This window comes from Rhinatrema bivittatum, chromosome 11, assembly GCF_901001135.1.
Source record: "Rhinatrema bivittatum chromosome 11, aRhiBiv1.1, whole genome shotgun sequence".
Taxonomy (NCBI): domain Eukaryota; kingdom Metazoa; phylum Chordata; class Amphibia; order Gymnophiona; family Rhinatrematidae; genus Rhinatrema; species Rhinatrema bivittatum.
In genome coordinates this window covers 43,669,562-43,691,959 of record NC_042625.1, presented here as the reverse complement: position 1 = coordinate 43,691,959, position 22,398 = coordinate 43,669,562, and the positions used below count along the sequence as shown (strand labels likewise).

The 22,398-nt window shown below is 47.0% G+C and overlaps 1 protein-coding gene across 13 annotated transcripts in view; it reads right to left on the bottom strand.

Moving 5' to 3' along the window:
- EP400 (E1A binding protein p400) overlaps window positions 1-22,398 on the bottom strand; it is a 307,683-nt gene that overhangs the window by 60,714 nt on the left and 224,571 nt on the right. For all 13 annotated transcript variants that reach the window (XM_029619359.1, XM_029619360.1, XM_029619358.1 and 10 more), the window contains 4 exons: window positions 16,210-16,383; window positions 7,744-7,791; window positions 7,163-7,299; window positions 7,019-7,075 (listed from right to left, as the gene is read on the bottom strand). In XM_029619359.1, coding sequence (XP_029475219.1) covers window positions 7,019-7,075; window positions 7,163-7,299; window positions 7,744-7,791; window positions 16,210-16,383 — 416 coding nt within the window. The remainder of the gene's footprint in view (window positions 1-7,018; window positions 7,076-7,162; window positions 7,300-7,743; window positions 7,792-16,209; window positions 16,384-22,398) is intronic.

Genomic DNA, 22,398 nt, shown 5'->3' with positions numbered 1-22,398 from the left:
TGCAGACAGCCGCAATTACCGTACACAGAGTCTCCATCCGGAATCGTGGCACTCGTAAGTTCAAGTTCACCTTCTGCAAATCCAAGATAGTCCAGAAAGTGCCCTCCTTCTTTGGTACCACAAAGTACATGGAATACCTTCCTTGCCCCTGCTCGACCAGGGAAACTGGGAGGATGGCTTCCAGACTTATCAGCCTGCACAGAGTTTCTTCTACTGTGACACACTTGTTTTGAGAAAATCAGTGCAACTCCAGAAAGGCGTCGTTGAGCAGGCGAGAAAATTCTAAGGTGTAACCGTCCCTTATTACCTCCAGTAACCACCGATGGGAGGTAATCTTGACCCACTCCTTGTAAAACTGGGACAACCTGCCCCCGACTGGAACCAATGAGGAGTGGGCACTCCTGGTTTCATTGGCTAGCTTACTGGCTCCGGAACCCTGATCAGAGTCGCCTCTAGCAGAACGGCCGTGTCCTTGAAAGGCCCACTGATGATTTGATGACAACTTCTGACCCGCAGCGGAAGAACTTCTACCGGTCCGAAATCTCTGCAACTTTTGAAAACAAGAGCGAGTGGGAAAATTCCTCCTGATGACCTTCTTATCCTTCCGGAGTTTGTACCCTTGGTTTCACCCAGAGACTTCATGAGCTGGTCTAGGTCCTCCCCAAACAGCAGCTTGAAGGGAAGGTTACATAATTGAGTCTTAGACCACATGTCCACTGACCAATTATGCAGCCACAAGAGGCGTTGAGCTGCCACCGCCGAGACCATACTCCTAGCCATATTGCGCACCAGATCATACAAAGCATCTACCACATAGGCCACCCCCGCCTTCAGACGGGCGCCTGTGTGGGGGACAGTACGCCCGGAGACGCCTGCTCCTGTGGTCTCTGAATCCAGCATAAACAAGCACGCTCCATCAAGCTAGTGCACACTGCCACCTAGAGGCTAAGCGCTGAGACCTCAAACATGTGCTTCAGTTGGACCTCTAGCTTGTGATTTTGGACATCTTTGAGGGCCGTCGCCACGGCCACCGGAATCATAGTCTTCTTGGTCACAGCAGATCCGCTGCATCAGGCGTCTTAAGGCACTCCAAGTGTTCCTTCAACAAGGGATACAGCATCGCCATGGCCCTTCCAACCTTCAAGCCCACCTCCAGGGAGTCCCAGTGCCAAAGAAGATTCAGAAGCTCATTAGTTGGGAATGGGAGGACCCCTCAAACCATCCAGGATGAGGTTAACACCCTCACTATCAGAGACTCCTCTTGAATCAGCTTGACCCCTAATTCCTCCAAGACCTGAGGAATTAGTGGCCAGAGCTCTTCTTTCTTTAACAAGCGCACCACCCGGGGGTCGTCACCCTCCGCTCCAACCGCTTCCGGGCGGTCCAGGTCATCTTTGCTGCCCTCCTCCGGAGGTTGGTCCTCATCTGAGTCTGCCCCCGGGTCCGTAGCCAGAGAGGCCGCCCCCTCTTCCAACAGATCATCAGAGTCCCCCAGATCCCTAGGGTCTCGAACTGGACAAACGGTCCACAACCCACGATGTCCGTCCAGACTCCGAGCGGACACCCACAAGGATGCCCAAGCTCTTTTGGACGGTCGCGGAGAGGGCTTCTTGGGTCTCCGCTTGGCTGCCTGACATGCTAGAAAGGCCTCATGCATAAGAAAGACAAATTCCGGAGAAAACCAGGAAAGACCTTCTGAAACCCATTCAGGGCTGCTAGGCTCAGAGACCTCCCCCCCTCCTCACAAACCTGCGCAGCAGGGGAGAGAGGTGGAGGAGAGTCACCCGCCTTGCGGTCCAGAGTCCCCTGACCGCAATTCCCTACGGGAATAGGAGGGGAAGAGGTCCCCATGGACCAGGAGGCCCTCCAGATACTTAGGACCCTTAGCGGAGGATCCCTCCCCCCCTGCAGCACAGCCAGTGCACAGGGAAAGGGAATTAAGGAGGGCTGACTAGGTCCCGCAGGCCCTATAGGGCTCCACATGCGGTTTCCCTGACATCCTTACACTGCAGCGCCCCCGCTGTGAGCAAGGCCGCACCAGGGGTGGATTGAGGGAAAATAGTGGCCCGGGGGATTTTTCTCCATACTGGCCCATGGGTACCCAATTACATATACAATATAATTTACATATATATGTACACACCCCTATATTTCGGCATGGTCCTCCCGTATCAACACAGTACTATTTGCCAACACTCAAAGAATAACAACCCCACCTATGAAAAAGAATACCACAAATATTACACCAGAATCTAAAATATCAATACACCTCCTATCAGGAAAACAGAACAGGCCAAGCTACTACACAGATTTCTACAGAGAAACCACATGCTAAAAGAATGCTTCATCTCAGTCTTTGCATGCAGAACACAAACTCTCACCAAATACAGAATACAAAATGATGGAGCACAAATGACAAAAACTGAAATGGAAACTCCAAGAAGCCAGACTCTGTGTATTAACAATAGAGAACCACCATTCCTCATAAAACAAATAAAATCAAGAAACAAAGCATCAGTTATAATAGTAAAACCATAATAAAAGAATATTTTAAAACTACTGATAAACAGAATTTCTATTAAAATCATATACATTTTTTACAATATCCCAAACACTAATAAAATATTTCAAAACAGCACATATATCAAATAACATTCAATAATTAAAACTAATAAGGATTTTAAAAAGCCCCTGCTGTCCCCCTTCTGTGGGAGCTCTTGATTTCCAGTCACCCTGATATTGTCAAGGATTAGGAGGTTATCCTCTCTCTCTCACACATACTCACATGTACATTCTCTCTCACACATACACTGTCACATTCATATACATTCATGCTCTTATATCCACCATAACCTCTCGCTCTCACTGACAGGCTCTAAGACACTCTCTCCCCCTCCACACACACAAACTCTTACTCCCTTGGATTTTCTCATACACACTCATGCTCTCACACTCACTGGCTCACACACACGCACACCCCCAGGCAGGCTCCCATTCATTTTCTCACACTCCCTCCCCATCCCCCAGGCATGCACACATTCATTCTCACACACCCAGGCAGGCACCCATGCATTCACACACATACACTCCCAGGCAGAGTCCCATTCATACACATGCACACACTAAAGGCAAATCCCCCTCTCTTTCTTTTGCCAGCAACCTCAGAACCTCTCTCATTCCTCTGCTGCCACTGTCACTGCTGCCACATGGCTATTGGGGAGGCGTGATTGCTGCTACTGACACTGAAGTCCATCCTGCTGCCTCCTCTGTGCAGGCCCCGTGGGCTTCCACTTTCTCCATGCTGATCTCGTACATTGTGAGATCCGCATAGAGAAAGTGCTATTCTTGCACATTCCCAAAGATTACATGTGCCAATCACTAAAAAGTAATTTATTTATTTTTTACCTTTGCTAGCTGATCTTAGTTTTCTAATCGGTTGGTCACAGGCTTTTTTTTTCCAATTTCCCTTTCTTAGTTTTTTTCCAATTCCTTTTATATTATCTTTTTTTCTCTCCATCTTCTTCCCTCAAACACACAGTCAGGTTCTCATTCTCACATGCATTTCTCTCTCTCACACACATACAGGCTCTCACTGTCACATGCTCTCTCTCATACAATCATTCATACACACAGTCGCTCACTGGCACATGCTGTCTCTCTCTCACACACAGAGGCTCTCACATGCTGTCTCTCTCACACACACGCACACACACAGGCTCTCTCTCACTCCTACATGCTGTCTTGCTCAAGCAAAGATTCTACCTGTCACATGCTGTCTCTCTCACACACAGAGGCTCTTACATGCTATCTCTGCAAACATTCAGGTCCTCACTCCCACACACAGTCTCTCAACTCATCTCATGCACGCACACATACACACTCTACAGACCTTCAGCCTCTCTCTCACCTCTGGGCATCCTCTTCGCGGGTCTCCGCAGGATGGGCTCTGCAGCAGCCCTGCTAACGGGCCTCTTCCTCTTCTCGGGCCGCAGCAGCCCTGCTACCAGGCCAATTCCTCTTCTCCGGCCGCTGAGATGATTCGCGGAGGCCCGCAAGTGCTGCTCCTCTTCTACATGCGCTGATGCTTCTCCTCCTTCCTGCCCACGCGGCTCCGGCCGCGTGGGCAGGAAGGAGGAGGAGCATCAGCGCGTTTAAACGCGATCTTTTTCTTCGGGCCGTGGTGATGTGAGCTCCACCACGGCCCTGCCGATCTGCCTGCTACATGCGTGTCACTGGCAGCCGCATGAGCCTCCCTGCGCCCGGGGGCATTAGCTCCCCTCGGGATACCACTGCTCGCAGCGCCCCCTAATATTTTGTCTGGAAACTTTATAATTAAAAAAAAAAAATCGCGTGACAGGAGTGAGCAGCCCACCGGGGGAAGCCCGATCCCCCGATAGGTCAATCCGCCCCTGGGCCGCACCACATGGTCCCAGCAGATCGCTCAGCAAAACAAGCACGAGAAGGTCTGCGCGAGAGCCACACGTGAGAAAAAAAGGCAGCTGCAGAGTACTGCAAATGTGGCAGAAACAGGGGTCGGGCCAAGGCCTATATGGAGCTAAAAATAAACCCGCTCCCCGAGTGGAAGAAGCTGCGCACATCGGAGCAAAAAGGTTCCCCACCCGGGAAACCCCTCTGCCGAGCGTCAGTAACCACTGCTCCTCGCTCCTGCAGAGGAAACCACCAACTGCCGTGGTCCTGCACCACAGGCTGATTCTCCTAGCTGTCCCTCAAAATAGTCTTTTTTTTTTTTTTTTTTAAACAAACTATTTCCCTACAGAAACTGCCAAAAATAAAGAAAGAAGAAGAAAACACCCCAGTGGGGATACTTCCCTGAGGGCACAAGCGGTGGGCAGGAGGGGACCTCGGGGCTCGAAGAGGGAGCCAGTTCCCTGGCTATCAGGGGCCCAGAACCTGCGGGCAACAGCCAGGGGTATCCACCCCCCCACGTTCGCCTGGCTCAACTCGAGGGATTGCCCACTAAGGAACCTGGCAACCTTGAGGAGCAGCTTCAACTCTCCAACAGATTGGTCAGGATTGCAGGTGTGCACCTCTACCATCTGCTGGAGATAGAGAAATACTGAGGAACTGCAGGTGGCACGCTCAGTTATGCAGCAGTGCCTCAAAGTTTTGTTCTCTGCCTCCATCTGCCCAACATGCCCTATACACGTGTCTTCGCAGGGTCCCTCTTCAGAATTATATAAAAACAAAAATAGGAGAAACCCAACTCCGTAGGATGGCGGGCGGGTTTTGTGAAGACTAACATCCTGCTGTACTCGGAGAACACCTGTTACTGGTAAGCAATTCTGCTTTCTCAGAGGACAAGCAGGATGGTAGTCCTCACTGTGGCTGAATCCCTAGCTACATGCTGTTGTCAACATAAAAGAGGACCAACAGAAACCCAAACCAGGTGCAGTTGGTTTCAGAGGGGGGAGTCAGCCTGAACCCAAACAATGGGCCCTAGGCAGAAGAGAGTTGGGTTCTATACCTTAAACAGATTCGGAAGGACAAACTGGCCAAATCTACTGTCGCATCGGCCATCCCTATCCAAACAATAGTGAGATGTGAATGTGTGGAGACAACTATATATTGCAGCCTTAAATATCTCCTCCATGGGAACCGCTCACATGTGGGCCACCGACGCTGCCATGGCTCGGACAGAGAGAGCCTTGACAGAACCCCCAATATGCAGTCCTGCCTGGGCATAACAGGAGGAGATGCAATCTACTAGCCACCATGCATTGACGGGGACCAATGCTGATGCTTTTTCAACTTCCCTCGATGCTCGGTACCATCCTTCCCCAGTGCTGGAACAAGATGTCCTCGGCCTGGAGGAGCTCGATGATGGTCAGTCTCTGACGTCTCTATCCACCGATAGTCCTACCGATGTCAATGGCATAGTGTCCATCGGTACGGCTCAGAGGTCCTTCGATGCCGATGCCGCCGATGTTAATGGTTCGGTCTTCTCCGACTCAAAGAGTTGTTCCATCTTGTTCAGCCGAAGACAATGTCTCTTTGGGGTCATCTGTGTGCACTGGTGGCAACCCCGAATGTCATGCAATGCCCCCAGGCAGAGGACACATGTCTCATGAGGGCCCGTAATGGACATGGTCCTCAGGCACCAAGGGCATTACCGGAAATCAGGCATGGCCATGATGGGGTGAAATAAAAGGGACGCAAAATAAAAATCAATGGCAGCGGGCACTGAAGGCCAACAGGAACCGAAGCACCACCGCTGTGGGGGAATCAATCGAAAGGAAACTTACCGATAAACGACGAAAACCCTAACTAGGGACAATATGGGAATGGACCAACAGGGACCCGGTATCAAATGCAGCGAAAAATCCGCTGAAAAGAGAATGAAGGAAAAGGTTTTCCAAAATTGGCCGTAAAGGCCAAGAAGAGCTCACCAACTGCGATGCTGCAGCTTCACGGAAAAAGAGATTGAAGAGGGACCCCATCTGGATGCACATGCTCAGTATGGCAAGACAAAGTTCTAGAAACTTTGACATAAGAACCTAGCAAGGACCCAAACATTAACTAGATCCCATGCTACTAAAGCCAGTAATAGCAGTGGCTATTTCCTAAGTCAACTGATTAATAGCAGTTTATGGACTTCTCCTCCAGGAACTTATCCAAACCTTTTTTAAACCCATGAAGCAGTTTAAAACTTTAAACGCTACACTTTTAACACATTTAATGCTTTTCTCAGGTAGCAAAAGTACACAAAAATGAGACCTTTGGAAGTTACTACCCTTAACAGAAGGCATGGGGGTAACCTGCATTAAGTGGAAGTTACCACCCTATGCAACTTACTAGGCAGACTGGATGGCCCATTTTGATCTTTACATGCCGTCATTAACTCTGTTATGCCGCCTGCATATGGCTCCCTTATAGCTCCTATTACCAATTACAATCATAGAAGCAGGTACTGCACGGTGACAGCAGGCTGCAATGTTCAGCCTGTGTTACTTCTTCAGATCTCAGACATTATGCGACCAGGACAAACCCATCAGCTCACCTTTCAGCCAGAACAGAGGCATGCTTTGGATTCTTCTGAAATGGATTCATGCCGAGCCTGGAAAAAAAAATTCACATAAAAACATAAAAATAATTTTTTTGTACTAATTTTGTTCCAAACCAAAGGGTGTTCATCGGAGCTTACAGAGGCTTGAGGGGTGGGCTCCTCTTTCCTGCTGTCATCTTCATCAGCTCAAAGCGACTGGTGTAAAGCTGGGTGTGCGTTACACCCTCATCTTGGACATAGATCTGACCAGTGCGAAGGGCCCGACTGCTCTTGCTCTATACAGTAGTGCATAGGAGAAAAGGAATTTTGTGTTGAAGAACTAAGACAGAACCCCAGCTCCACGCACAGAATCACAAGACAATATGTGGACATCACTCATTGCTCACACACGGAATGATGCGTCATTCTAAATTTGTCCCTTTCCCCCACCTCAGAGTTAAAAATGTTTTTCAACTTCCACGCCTTTAATTCTTTAGCAGTTCTACACTATAGGCTCCCAATTCTGGTCTTCACAGACCACAAATGAATCTGCTATTTAGCTTATTCAAAACAAATCTTCAACAGGAAGATTTACATATTTTGGGGCTAGGAAGTCAATACATTTGCCTATAGCTGAGTTATCCTGAGCAGCGGACCCATCCATGGCCCCTAAGGTCCAGCGATGATCTCCCCAGCATCACCCGGTGCACCAGACTTTCAGCTTAGCATCTCACACAAACCTTATAAATGTTCTTGGACTTCTTCTTGGGGCTTGCTTCGTAAATCAGCTGCAAAAAGACAAGGCAAGGTGAGGTCATTCTCCCTTATCTTGTGTGTTAATTGTAGTCATGCAGTGACATTGGGAGGAAAGTAGATCAATGCAACACCAACAGAATGTATTAATCTGCATGTGCTACTGTCACACCACAAGCTGAGTCGCTCGCAGCTTGCATCATAAGAGCGCCCAGTATATCAAACTGTGACTGTGAAATGGATAAGCAGTCCGAAACAGGTAAAACAAACAAAAATATCTTATTGTTATTGGTTGAGGCACTCTCCAGTCTTATCTTGAATTGTATTGTTTAATTCTGTTTGTTTGGTTTTATAATACTGTATATGTTTTTTTTGTTAGACACTAAAAACACTGGATGACATGGCATATAATATTTTAAAATAAAATAATCTTTCCTAACTATATAGCTCTTTGCCTGCAATTCCATTCTAGTATAAGGAAGTCTGTACTTTCCCCTGCTCAGACTATTGCCACATTCTAATGATTCCAGCCCAACGTGGGCAAAAGGCATCACCAGCAGCATTTGGGACTCTAAAGGTGGCACAAACAAACTGTCCCAAGAGTGACATGATGGGGCATTAAATACAGTACTTACTGCATGTGCCATGCTTTCAGTTTGTGAGTAATATATATAGAAGAATTTACATTGGAGATTAGTTTTTTCTGAAGCTTCACGGAAGAAGTCTGTTTCCCTAGTGTATATCATTAAAATATTGTCTGAGAGATTATTAAGACTTTTTTTAAGCTTTTATAACACTTTCAATTATTTGTCCCCTGACCAAGGATTCTATATCCGAAACTTGACCATATCAGGAGTATAATTTGATTGTGAACATTTGATTTGCAAGCAAAGGAGCATTACTCGATTGGGAAGTTTTTTAAAGCAAGTTTTGAGAAAGAATCTCGACAATCACATTTGGACATACAGTTAAAGCTAAATATCACACTAGTGTGTCACCAATTGGATTTCTTACAGGGAAAATATGAGCTTTCAATGGAAAGTGAAAAAACAATAAGAAAAGAAAAATATTCACAGTGTTTTGAAAAATTTAGCTTACGAGGAGGTTGGTGGGAGGGTATTGATTATATATAAGCCATTGGAATTCCTGGTTGGTATTTTCTAATGAGGGACATTTGTATGAAACCCTCACATCCACCTTTAAAAATTAAATGCCATTATTTATTTATTTAGAAGCTTTAATATACCGATGAATGTTGGGAACATCTCCCCACCCCTCCCCAATCCCTTCCCCCCACCCAACCTCACCCTTTCCTTCTCCCTCTGGACATACCAGGCTAATAACTGCCTAGGACCAACCTATGTTTTTGTATCTTACAGTTTTTGTTGATTTATATATTTATCTCTCTCTAATTGTTGCTCAGTTTAAACTCTGCACTGTCTTCCATTGCCCAGGTTTTATGCTCCCTGTTTAATGTAACTTTACTTTCTACCTTGATGTTAATTGGTTTCCCCTCAGTTACATTGTAAACCGGTACGATAAGACCTAGTCTTGAGCATCGGTATAGGAAAAGAAATTAAATAAAATAAATAAATCTCATCGGTTCACATTAAACAAAAGTGTAGCTAAAGGCGCTTTACAAAGAACAAGTAACAAAGAACAATGAACAATGCACATACTGTTGCTAAAGCGAATAAAGTCACTTAACATAAAAGGGGGGGAACCAACTACAACATGCGGGAGTAATAAGAAATATACAAGGTACATGGCCTCAATAAATAACTATTTACAGGTAGAATGTTTAGTTATATAGTTAATTAAATAATTAATTACAGGCAGAAAAAGTAAGAGGATAAGATGATTAAAGGGGGAGGGAGAGCTGTTATGAAAATGCTTGTCTGAAGAGACAGGTTTTCAAATGCCATGAGGGCTTCTTATACACATTACCTGTTCAGTTTGTGAGCAGCAGACCTGCTTTGTCATAACAATCACTGAGAACATGGTCCTCAAAATGGATTACAGCTAAATAGAAAACAGGTTCTTACTTGCTAATTTTCATTCCTGAAGTACCACAGATCAGTCCAGACAAGTGGGTTTTGCATCCCTACCAGAAGATGGAGCCAGAGGACAAAACTTTGAGGCACTGCTACATTAACAGAGAGCACCACTTGCAGTCCCTTAATATTGACCTGTACCCAAGCCAAAGATTAGAGCAATGGTTCTCAACCCTGTCAGTGGGGATTTCAGGATATGCATGTTATGGAGTGCATGCAAATTTTCTCTCATGCATATTCATTGTGGATATCCTGAAAACCCGACTCGTTAGGGGGTGCCCAGGACACGGTTGGGAACCACTGGATTAGAGCCTAAAACTCCCTCCAGGGCGAACACGCACCACTGGTCCCTTGGCCAGCAATATCCTTGGAAGATCTGCGGAAGCCACGAAAGGACTGCTGCCAGCTCACCGACTGCTTTGCTCCCGCACCAGAGAAGGACTTGCCTGAGTGGAACCTACGTGACTCCCGATAAAGGGACCGAAATGGAAAAACCCTATCACCTCCAGCAAACCAAAAACAATTTGAACTCAACCTATGCCCAAACTTCAAAAAAACTCTTTGAAGTACCAAAGCACTCCTACACTGGGCGGGAACCTGAAAGACCTGCACATAATACACTCTCATCAAAGGACGCATCCTCCTGCGCCCTCACATCCAAACGGTAATGCCTGGTGAAAGTATGAAACGAGGACCACACCACTGCTCTACAAATCTCCTGAGGAGATAACAATTGACTCTCTGCCCAAGAGGCCACTTGCGCTCTAGTAGAATGTGCTTTCAACCCCACTGGAATCTTGCGCCCCTTACAAACATAAGCAGAGCAAATGACCTCCTTCAGCCAACAAGAAATCATGGCCTTTTGAGGCCTTGTCTCCTTTCTTCGAGCCACCAAACACAAAAAAGTGATCTAACTGCTGAAAAGAATTAGTAACCTCCAAATACTGCAATAGAGTCCACTGAACTTCCAAAAGATGCAACTCTCTCTCCTGGGGAGAATCCTTAGACAACTCCAGAAATGCCAGAAGATCGATCATCTGAGTAATATGAAAAGAGGACACCATCTTCAGCAAAAACGAGGGGACCATCCGCAACGTAACCCCCATCATTAGAAATTTGCAGGAAAAGGTGCCTGCATGATAGTGTATGCAACTCCGAAATCCGCCTGGCGGAAAATATGGCCACCAGAAACACTGTCTTCAATGTCAGATCCTTCAACATTGCCCTTCTCAAAGGCTCAAAGGGCGCTCAACAGAGTCTTCTGTACCGGAGGCCGCAAATTCTTGACCCCCTTCAGGAATTGAACCACATCAGGATGGTAGACTAAAGAACTTCCCCGCAACTTACCCCTAAGGGAACCTAAAACGGATACCTATACACAGAGGGAACTATAGCCTAGACCCTTAGACAATCCCTCCTGCAAAAAGGCTAGGATCTGAGGAACGTCCACAGATAGAGGATCCAATCTCTGAAGGAGAAACCATGACGCAAATACTCTCCAAACCGTGACAGATGCCAGAGATATGGAGGGTTTCCGAGCCTGAAGCAGTGTAGAAATGACCTGTTCCAAATATCTATTCTGATGTAATCACTGGCTTTCAAAAGCCAGGCTGCAAGACAGAAGTGATCCTTCCAATCAGAAAATATCAGACCTTATCGAAACTAGGCATGGCAGATGGGCCAACCTAAGGGTCCCGTCTACTGCGAGATGCACCAGATTAGCGAACCACGGGTGCTGTGGCCACTCTGGCAGCACCAACACCTCTGACCCTAGATGTGACTCTACACGCCGCAGACTCGACTGACAAGCAGCCATGGAGAAAACACATACATAAGTATCCCTGTCGGCCAAAGGCACACCAGAGCATTCAGCCCCACTGTGGATACCTCTCGTCTGTGACTGAATAACGTCACCATCTTGACGTTGGCCCTCGTTGCCATTAGATCCAACTGAGGAATGCCTCATCTGGCACAAATATGATTCCATGCCTCTGGGTACAACTCCCATTTCCACAGATCCAACCGCTGCCTGCTGAAGAAATCCGCCTACACATAGTCTGCACTCGTGACATGAGAAGCCACTATTCCCTCTAGATGGAGCTCAGCCCAACCAAACACTGTCAAGCTTCCAGAGCCACCGCTTGACTTTTCATCCTGCCTCTAACCCAGAGAAGGAAGGCCTCCAGTGCCGGCCAAACCACCCTTGTTTTGAGGCAATTGACGGACCAGGACCTCTCCTCCACTGACAAAAATCCTTGGGCACACTGCCCCAGGCACAGCGCTCCCCAACCTTTGAGACTGGCATCCGTGGTCACCACCACCCAATCCAGGGTCTCTAGGTCCATTCCCTTTTCCAGGTTGTGACTTGACAGACACCACGATAGACTGGACCTGGACTCTCACAGAAGAAGCAAAGGCAGATGATACTCCTCCAACAAGGGATTCTACTTGGACAAGAGCACGCTCTGCAACGGTCTCTTGTGAGCAAAGGCCCACAGAACCACATCCAACATGGAAGCCATGGACTCCAGAACCTGTAAATAATCCCAGACCATTGGGACCGACAGCTGAAGTAGACGAGTCACCTGCACCTGTAACTTCGCCACCCTGTCCGGGGTCAGAAACAACCTACCTTTCTGGGTACTGAAGAGCATCCCCAGATACTACAATGACTGGGAAAGCACCAGGTGACTCTTTGCCACAATTATCACCCAACCCAGCAACCGCAAGGTGCCCATAACTCGCTGAAGAGACCTCTTGCACTCCTCTTCCATCTTCCCATGAATGAACCAATTGTCCAGATACGGATGAACCAACACTGCTTCTTAGCGAAGGGCTGCTGCCACTACTACTATCATCTTCATGAAGGTTCTTGGTGCCACAGCCAAGCCGAACAGAAAAACTCGAAGCTGGAAGTGCTGGCCCAACACCATGGACTGAAGAAACTTCTGATGGTCCTGTCAAATGGGAATATGCAGATACGCCTGTCAGGATCGACAACATCAAGAACTCTCCTTTGCAGATCGCTGCAATGACAGCTCGTAAAGTCTTAATTCAAAAATGCAGAACCCTCAAGTCCCTGTTCATTCTTTGCAAGTCGAGAATGGGCTGAAATATTCCTTCCTTCTTGGGAACCACAAAATAAATGGAGTACCTTCCTCGTCCCTGCTCCTCCTGCGGAATGGGAACTACCGAGATTAAGCTTAACAGTCTCTGCAGAGTCCCCAAACTGCCTCTCACTTGCTCCAAGAGACAACATGGGACTCCAGAAAGGCTTCCCTAACTGGATGAGAAAATTCTAGCGCTTAGCCATCTCTCAACACCTCTAGAACCCAGCGGTCCAAGGTACCCTTGGCCCACTCCTCATAAAAGCTGGAGAAAATGTCCCCTACCGCTTCTGTGGAGGAATGGGTGATGCTGGCTTCATTGCAATTACTTTTCACCACCGGTCCCTTGGCCAGCAATATCCTTGGAAGATCTGCGGAAGCCATGAAAGGACTGCTACCAGCTCACCGACTGCTTTGCTCCCGCACCAGAGAAGGACTTGCCTGAGCGGAACCTACATGACTCCCGATAAAGGGACTGAAATGGAAAAACCTTTTTGCTGGTTTTCCTATCCTCAGGCAAACTGTTCCCTTTGCACTCTTCCCAAAGTCTTCATCAACTGATCCAAATCCTCCCCCAAATGGCGATTTCCTTTAAAGGGAAGATTACACAACTGGGCCTTGGCAATATGCTGCCTCAAATCACAGTCCGGGGACTCAAAGAGGAAACTTCAAGCATTCACTTCAATCTCCAACTTGCGGTCCTGCACATCCTTCAGAGCAGCAGCCCCCACCACCAGGATGGTTGTCTTCCTGGTAACTTCCAACATCACATCTAATTTAGACACCTGCAGGAGCTCCAAGGTCTCCTCCATCAGGGTGTACAGCTTAACCATGGCCCTGCCGACTTTCAGCCTAGCTTCCAGAAAGTCTCACTCCCGGTTCATCAATTTCTGAATCTTCCTAGGCAAGGGGAAAGCATGAGGAGGGCCTCACAGACCATCCAGGACTGGATTCATGCCCTCATCATCCGACTCCTCTTGAGTCACTTTGACCCCCTGCAACACCTGAGGAATAAGGGGACTAAATTTTTTAAATACGTGGACCACTCTGGGGTCATCTCCTTTAGACACTGGAAACTCATCTAGATCAGGATCATCCTTATTCACAACCCAGATATGCCTCAGTAGCAGCATCTATGTCCACATCTGGATCAGCCCCATGCGACTCCAGGAGGTCTTCCGGCAGATCACTGGAATCTTCCCCGTTTCTAGAATGAGTAGTCGATCCTGCTCAACCCAAGTCCAGGCATCGCAGCAGATCCACGGCACCATTTAGGTGTCTCATAAGAACGACAGGTTGGTCTCTCTTTCGGATGCTTAACCCCAATCCACTTCCCTAGCCAGGAAGGCCCTATGGAGGAACAGGACAAACTGCGGCAAGAACTCATCGGGCTTCTCAGACTCCTGCTCGAAAAGACTGTCATCCAAATCTTTTCCCCCACTATATCCCTCCTGCACTGCAGGCAACAGAAGCAGAGGGGAATTCCTGGCCTCCCTGGCTGCCGCGGGATCCTGCCCACACTACCCTGCGGGCATGGATGCACCCTGAGGTCCTCCCGGGGCCACAGTTGTGGCCCCTGATGGAGGGCCCTCTTCTGCAAGGCAGCCCTTGCCAAGGTGCCATCATCTCCTGCCTTGTAGCCCAAGCACAAGGACCTAACACTGAGTTGTGCAGACCATGGCCCGCAGGCCACTCTACATGCGACTTTGGCGCCATAACACTACACGGTCTGCTGAAAACTGCAGCAGGCTGCCCACACAGTCGAGCACACCAAGCCAAAAGAGTCCATTCCGGTCGGCATGCAGGAGAAAACTATGCCGTAGCCATGGCAAAAATATAGAAGCTTTGGTGCCATAACACCATGCGGTCCACTGAACACCGCAGGCCGCCAAAGCAGTTGAGCGCACTGCGACATGCCAAAAAAGTCAGCCCTGGTCAGTGCGTGGGAGAAAGGCTCTGCTGCAGTCATGTCAAAAACACAACGGCTTTGGCGCCATAACACTATGCAGTCCGCTGAACACCACAGCAGACCGCTCACACAGTTGAGCACGTTGTGCCAAAAGTCAGCCCCAGTCGGAGCGTGGAAGAAAGGTTATGCCGCAAAACCAGAGCTCTGCAACACCAACAGTCCAAGCGACAAGGAAGAGAAAACTTAAGCCACGCTGGTGGCTGTCACAGTGCGCCCCGCGCAAACACCGCCCTGACCAAGGCTTCCCTCGAGTCCCCGGGAAGAAGGGCGAAGTGTACTCATCCCCCAAATTTCCCCTCCGGCCAGCACCGACTGATCCCTCTGTCCCTGTACACTCACCGCTGTGCCCAGACTGCTCCCACAGCCAAAAACTGCAAGCAACCTTTTTTTTTTTAAAGCTTTAATAGTATAAAACACAAAACAGGGTACTTTCCCAATAAACCGGTGAGCTTTCTGGCGGGGACCTCGAAGATCCTGAGGGAACCAGTCCCCTGGCTATCAGGACCTCCAGCCAGACGAGGATGAAACACCAGTCAGTGTTTCCAACCCCCCCAGTCACCCTGCTCCACCTGAGGGATGGTCCACGAAGGAGCCTAACACCTCAGGGAGCCTTTGCCAGCTTTTCTCCTAACTTTCTTCTCTTTCATCAGACTGCAGGTTTGCACCTCTACCATCTGCCGGAGACAGAGAAATACCGAGGGACTGTAGGTGGCACTCTCGTTGAGGTAGCAATGCTTTAAAGTTTTGTTCTCTGACTCTATCTGCTGGTAGGGATGCAAAACCTACTTATCTGGACTGATCTGGCTAAGAAACGGAAAGACATCTATAGATATGTTCTTACTGAACACTAGGCTAATATGACATGTATAGCTTATACTTCTAAACCAATCATTGCATATTTATTACCCCTTCGTGCAACCCTTTGTGCCACCTTTTTTGTTTTTCAACTTCTGTGTTTTGTTTTACTACTTCTTCTTGTTTACCTTTCTCTTTTCTTAGTTGTTATCCCTTGTTAATAATTTTCTTGTTATTAATGTTTCAATGTATTTGACAAAGGTAACATTTTTCCTGCATCTTCTGTTTTAATGTAAACCGGCATGATTTGTATTTTATACAAGAATATCAGTATAAAAAAAAATTAAAAATAAATAAATAAATAGATGATACTGCAGTCTCATTTTACTGTGTTATCATCTGACATAATAGAACAATACAAAACTGCGAATTGCCTACTTTTACAAAGGAATTTACAGGAAGACCTTTTATAATACTGATCATAATCTGAAGACCTGGGCCATTATGTCTACCCATCATTAAACCTACCTTCCCTTCTTCCCGGGGGATGATGACACTCTCGTAGCGATTCCGGCACTGTTTAGATGAGCGGTAGATGCGGCTGCAGGAGTTCACAACGTCGCTGACCAGGTCCCAGTTGGGTGTGTGCGCCGGCGAGATGATGGAAAGATTTAAAGGAAGCTCCAGCAGCTGCTTCACGGCCTGCAGGAGAGGAGAGGTAGGAGACAGATCAGTTTCCACAGCCTGAAGCTATGATGTCTGGAAAGCAAGCAGCTGAGCTCAGGATTTTTTAAATGTATTCAAATGTTTCCAGCACAGTACAAGCAAAGGGTGAGTATCAGTAGGTTAATACAGTGGTTCTCAACTTTTTTCCCATCATCACACACCTGACGGATAACGCTCACATGTCCGATTACAATCCACGACGGAAACTGAAGAGAAAAAAAAAGGCCCCGAATTTCTTTTATTGTTAAGAATGACACAAGGGAAAGATAAGAGTACTTTCTTTGAACAAAAATTACATAAATAATAAACCTCCCATACCAGAACAGCACCAACTTCCAGCACTCAAACAGTAACCACCTTACCTAAGAAAAGGCAATATTGAAAATATTACACCAGGCCTTAAAAATCCAACACTCCTCCTATTAGGAACATGGAACATGTCAGGCTGCTATACAGCCCTATACAGAAACTATATGCTAGCAGAATACCTCACCTCAGTCACAAGTGCAGACCCTCACCTAACAAAGAATAAAGAGACTATAAAGCAGAAATAGAAACATGCAGACAAAGACTGAACTGGAAACTGCAACAAGCCAAAGACTCTGTATGCAGTGCAATAAAAGAAAAATAGAAACATCACTAATCTTCATAAAACAAATCAAGAAATATAAAATCAATAGCAGTAAAGCCATAAAAATACAAAGAACAGATTTCAAAACAGCTGATGAATGGAATACCCAATAATTAAAACCTTGCATAAAAAAATTTATAGACAAAAATAAAATATTTCAAAACAGCAGACACAAAGAGCCAATAATTACAAAAAAAGGATAAAAGGATGCTCCCTTCTCCATACCTGGGAACACTGGATTCGCAGGTACCCTGAGATTGTTGTGAATTAGCAGAAGAGGAGGGGAGGTGGGGGTTTGCTAGCAACTCTCTCAGTCTCACACAATGACTCTCTCTCACTTACACAGGCTCTCATTCATACACAGATATATGCACTCTCTTCTCACTTAACACACAGGCTCACAATCACATTGGAGAAAGCAGAGTTGCTTACCTGTAATAGGTGTTCTCACAGGACACCAGGATGTTAGTCCTCGCATATGGGTGACATCATCAGGATGGAGCCCAATCACGGAATACTTTTGTCAAAGTTTTTAGAACTTTAACTGGCACCTACTGGGCATGCCCAGCATGGCACTAACCCTGCATCCAGCAGGCGTCTCCCTTCAGTCTTATGTATAGTAAAAAGAGCGTGTGAAAAATAAAATAATAAATCGCAGGTGTACCCAACTCTGTGGGGTGGCGGGTGAGTTCGTGAGGACTAACATCTTGCTGTCCTGTGAGAACACCTGTTACAGGTAATCAACTCTGCTTTCTCACAGGACAAGCAGGATGGTAGACCTCACATATGGGTGAATAAGAAGCTGAGGATGCCCGCGCATCTACCAAAAACACCCAAATACCTGCAACAGGCACAACAACAGGGGTGGGTCTTTGGATAACGGGCAGCCTGAAAAACCCAACAGGTGTAGGAAGGAAGTTGAGTATTAAGCTGAGAATAGATTGCGCAGAACAGACTGGCCAAAGGTAGAATCTTGAGTGCCAGTTTTGTCCAGGCAATAATGGGCTGCAAAGGTATGGAGAGAACTCCACGTTGCAGCTTTGCAGATATCAGTAAGAGGTTCAGAACGAAGGTGTGCTATTGTTGTTGCCATTGCTCTAATGGAGTGCGCTTTAATGCGTCCCTGGAGCGGAAGGCCCGCTTGTTGGTAGCAGAAGGAAATACAGTCCGCCAGCCAGGAGGACAGGGTCTGCTTTCCTACCGGGATTCCCAGCTTAATCTTATCAAAGGAAACAAAGAGCTGGGTGGACTTCCTATGGCCTGCACACATTTGCAAATAAAAGGCCAGCACACATTTGCAGTCCAATGAATGCAGAGCCCGCTCACCAGGAAGTAAGTGGAGTTTCAGAAAGAAAGTAGGCAGAACTATGGATTGATTTAAATGAAACTCAGATACCACTTTCGATAGAAATTTAGGATGAGTGAGAAGTACCATTTGATCATTAAGAAATTTTGTGTAAGGGCGGTATGTAACCAGCGTCTGAAGCTCACTGATCCTGCGAGCAGACGTTAGTGCGAGAAGAAATAGGACCTTCCAAGTAAGATGTCACAAATCGCAGGAATGCAGAGGCTCAAATGGAGGTTTCATGAGTTGCGCTAATACCACATTAAGGTCCCAAGCAGGGGACGGGGGATGGAGAGGAGGCTTGAGGTGAAGCAAGCCCTTCATAAAACGCACTACCAGGGGCTGTGTTGAAATAGAGACATCCCCTGCACCCCTATGGAAGGCGGCTACCACACTGACATGTAACCTAATGGAGGAGGTTTGTAAACCCGACCAAGAGATGCCATAGGTAGTCTTAAAAACTGAGTCGCGGGGCACGTAAACACCTTTGAAGTGCACCACAACAACATTTTTTTCCATTTAGAATGTTCTTGACAGACTGGAATATGTAGGTAGGCCTCGGATAGGTCCAGGGAGGTTAAGAACTCTCCTGATTATATGGCCATTATCATGGAGCGTAGGGTTTTCCATGCGGAAATTAATTACTCGTAGATGTCGGTTGACACTCTTGAGGTCCAGGATGGGGCGAAAGGAAACTTCTTTCTTGGGTAAGATAAAATAGATGGAATAACGTCCAGTATTTTCCTGGGGCTCAGGTACTGAGATTATAGCCCTCATCCTGAGGAGCCTTAACAGGGTAGTCTCCACTGATTGCTTCTTGTGCTGGGAGTGGCAAGGAGATATCATGAATATGTACTGAGGAGTGCTGCGAAATTCCAGCGCATATCCTTCTCATATGACCTCCAGTACCAGTTTGTCCAAAGTGATCTCGACCGACTATTGGTAGAAGAGGGTCAGTTGATCTCCTATCTCCTCCTTCCGAAGGTGGGTTGGCAAAATGTCATTGGGTAGCTTGGGATGAACCTGAACCTGCCCCTCTTTTGGGCTGTCGGCTCCAAAAGGACTGAGACCTCCCCCATAGGACCGAGACCTCTGAAACGTCGACTTTCTGTAGGTTTGAAAGCGTTGGGAGCCACCTCTGGGCTTGTTCAGTGTGCCAGTCAAAGTTCTAGAAACTTTCACAAAACTGTTCCGTGACAGGGCTCCATCTGATGATGTCACCCATATGTGAGGACTACCATCCTGCTTGTCCTGGGAGAATCCTGGGTTTTGTCTTCCCTCCAGCAGATGGAGACAGAGAAAGTTTTACTAACACTGCCACTTAACACGAAATGCCACATGCAGTCCCCTCAGTATTGAACTATACCCAAGCCAGAAATGAAACAAATAAAACCAACACCTTGATTAACTAATCTCCCTTGAATGAGCAGTGGGAAAAGGAAACCTGGAACTAAAAACCATGCCCACAAAAAACCCTGTGCCATTCAGAGTAACCACAAAAACAGATCGATCGTACTTTCCAATTCTCCCTTTCCTCCAGTGGGAGGGACTCTGAATTGATCTGTGGTACTACAGGAATGAAAATTAGCAGGTAAGTACCAATTTTCCATTCCCTGTACGAACCCAGATCAGTCCAGACTCCTGGGATGAACCAAAGCTTCCCTAAACACGGTGGGACTACAAGAGTCTCGCTCGAAGCACACTTTCACAAAAGCCTATGGCCTCTGGTGCCTGGACATCCAAACGGCAATGGTGAAAGTGTGCAACAATTTCCAGGTAGATGCTCTACAGATCTCCTGTGGTGAAACTTGCTGACTCTTGGCCCAGGAGGCCGCCTGAGAACGGGTAGAATGCGCACTTAGCCCCTCTGGAACAGTGTGACCTTGACAGATATACGCAGAGCAGACCTTGACAGATATATGCAGTGTTCTACCACTGAACAACTGTAGCTTTTGGCACCACTCCACAGCACAAAGAAATGATCTAACAAGCAGAAGCTGTTCGTGACCTTCAGGTACTGTAACAAAGCACGCTTTACATCTCTCCGTCGTAACTCTTTAGCCTGAGTAGCCCTAGGATCCAAACTTGGGAAGGACAGGAGCTCCACTGACTGATTTAAGTGAAATGATGACACCACCTTCAGCAGAAAGGACGGAACCGTTCTCAAGGACACTCCCAAATCTGAAATTCTCAAAAAGGCCCATTGCTTCCTCCGATAGCTCCCATTCTCCGGGATCCAATTGTTGCCAGCTGAGAAAACCCGCTTGCACAATATCAGACCTTGCTATGTGAGAAGCAGCTATCAAGGCCAGATGCTGCTCCGCCCAGCACATCAGCATCTCCGCTTCCCGAGCAACCGCTCAACTCTTAGTACCACCCTGGTGGTTGATGTAGACCACTGTCATCGCACTGTCTGACAAGATTCTGACCGGACGGTTGCGCAAAAGAGGAAGAAACTCCTGCAGAGCCAACCGCACCGCTCTCATCTCTAAGTGGTTGATGGACCAGGACGCTTCCTCCACCAACCACTGGCTTTGCACCGACTGGGACAGACTCATGGCTCCTCAACCAGACAGACTGGCATGGGTAGTCACAACCATCCACTGTGGAACCTCCAGATCCACACTGCAGCACAAATGGTCCCGACCAAGCCACTATGAAAGACTGGACCTGACTCTGTGAGCGGTAGTGGAAGATGAAACTGCTCTGACATTGGATCCCACCGGGATAGTAATGTATTCTGTAGAGGCCTCATTTGAACAAACACCCATGGGACCAGCTCCAGGGAAGATGCCATAGAACAAGTAATCCCAGACCCTGGGCACTTTGGCCTCCAATAGGTTCCGAACTTGAGTCTGCAACTTGACAATCCGCTCCTCCGTGAGATATATTTTTCCCATTCGGATATCGAAGCACGCATCCAAGAATTCCAGAACCTGCAATGGAGAAAGACGGCTCTTGGATGGATTCAGCCCAAGGATCTCTGCCTGCCTGCAAAGGCCCTCCGACTTTGCCTGGATGAGCCAGTCATCCAGATATGGATGAACCAGCATCCCCTCCTTTCTGAGGGCTACTGCCATCACCACCATCACCTTGGTGAAGGTCCTCGGGGCCGTTGCTAGCCCAAATGGGAGAACACAAAATTGAAAATGCCTCCCGAGGATCATAAACCAGAGATATCTCTGATGGTCCAGGCAAATTCCTATGTATAGGTACACTTCTGTCAGATCCAAGGAAGCCAGGAACTCCCTGCTTTGTACTGCTGCTATGACAGAGCACAGAGTGTCCATTTGGACATGGGGTATCTTGTGAGCTACATTCACCTTCTTTAAAACCAGAATTGACTACGGACTTACAGGGGTAACGAAGAATGAATTTTGAACACTTCAACAACGCCTCTGCTCTCATATCTATAAATCTTTTCCTCCTTTCCTGTGTTACCCAGGTGATACCGGGAAATATCCACATTTTGCTACCATAATATAATTCAGATCTACAACAGAAAACACATCTCAATATATTGTTTTTTTCACTCAGAAAGGCACGTCACAAATAAAACTCCTCTTGTGGTTACATTATCTTCATGTGTCAGCTCCAATAAATCGGTAACATTCAAATGTTGCCGTTGTTGATGGGGATCTCGATTTTCCCGATCAAAATAGTATGCTTTTGTTATTAACGGAAGCGCCTCCAATGGTATCTTCAATATTACGTTCATATAATTCTTGAACATATCTATGCAGATATTTGAGTTAATATTGGGGAATTCAATATCCTTATATTTAAACTTCGAAGTGAATTTTCAATATTCTCTATCTTTTTATTCTGTACAGCTTTATGTTGAATTACAAGCTGCTGATGGCCTTCCATTACTCTGATCTTTTCATCAATTTCTTGTAATTTCTTTTCTTGTACCTCAATCCTTTTTTCATTTTCCATACTTCGTTTATTGGAATCTAGAGAAGCTTTGGATAACTTAATAATTGCCCCTTTAATGGCTGCCAAAGCGTTTCAA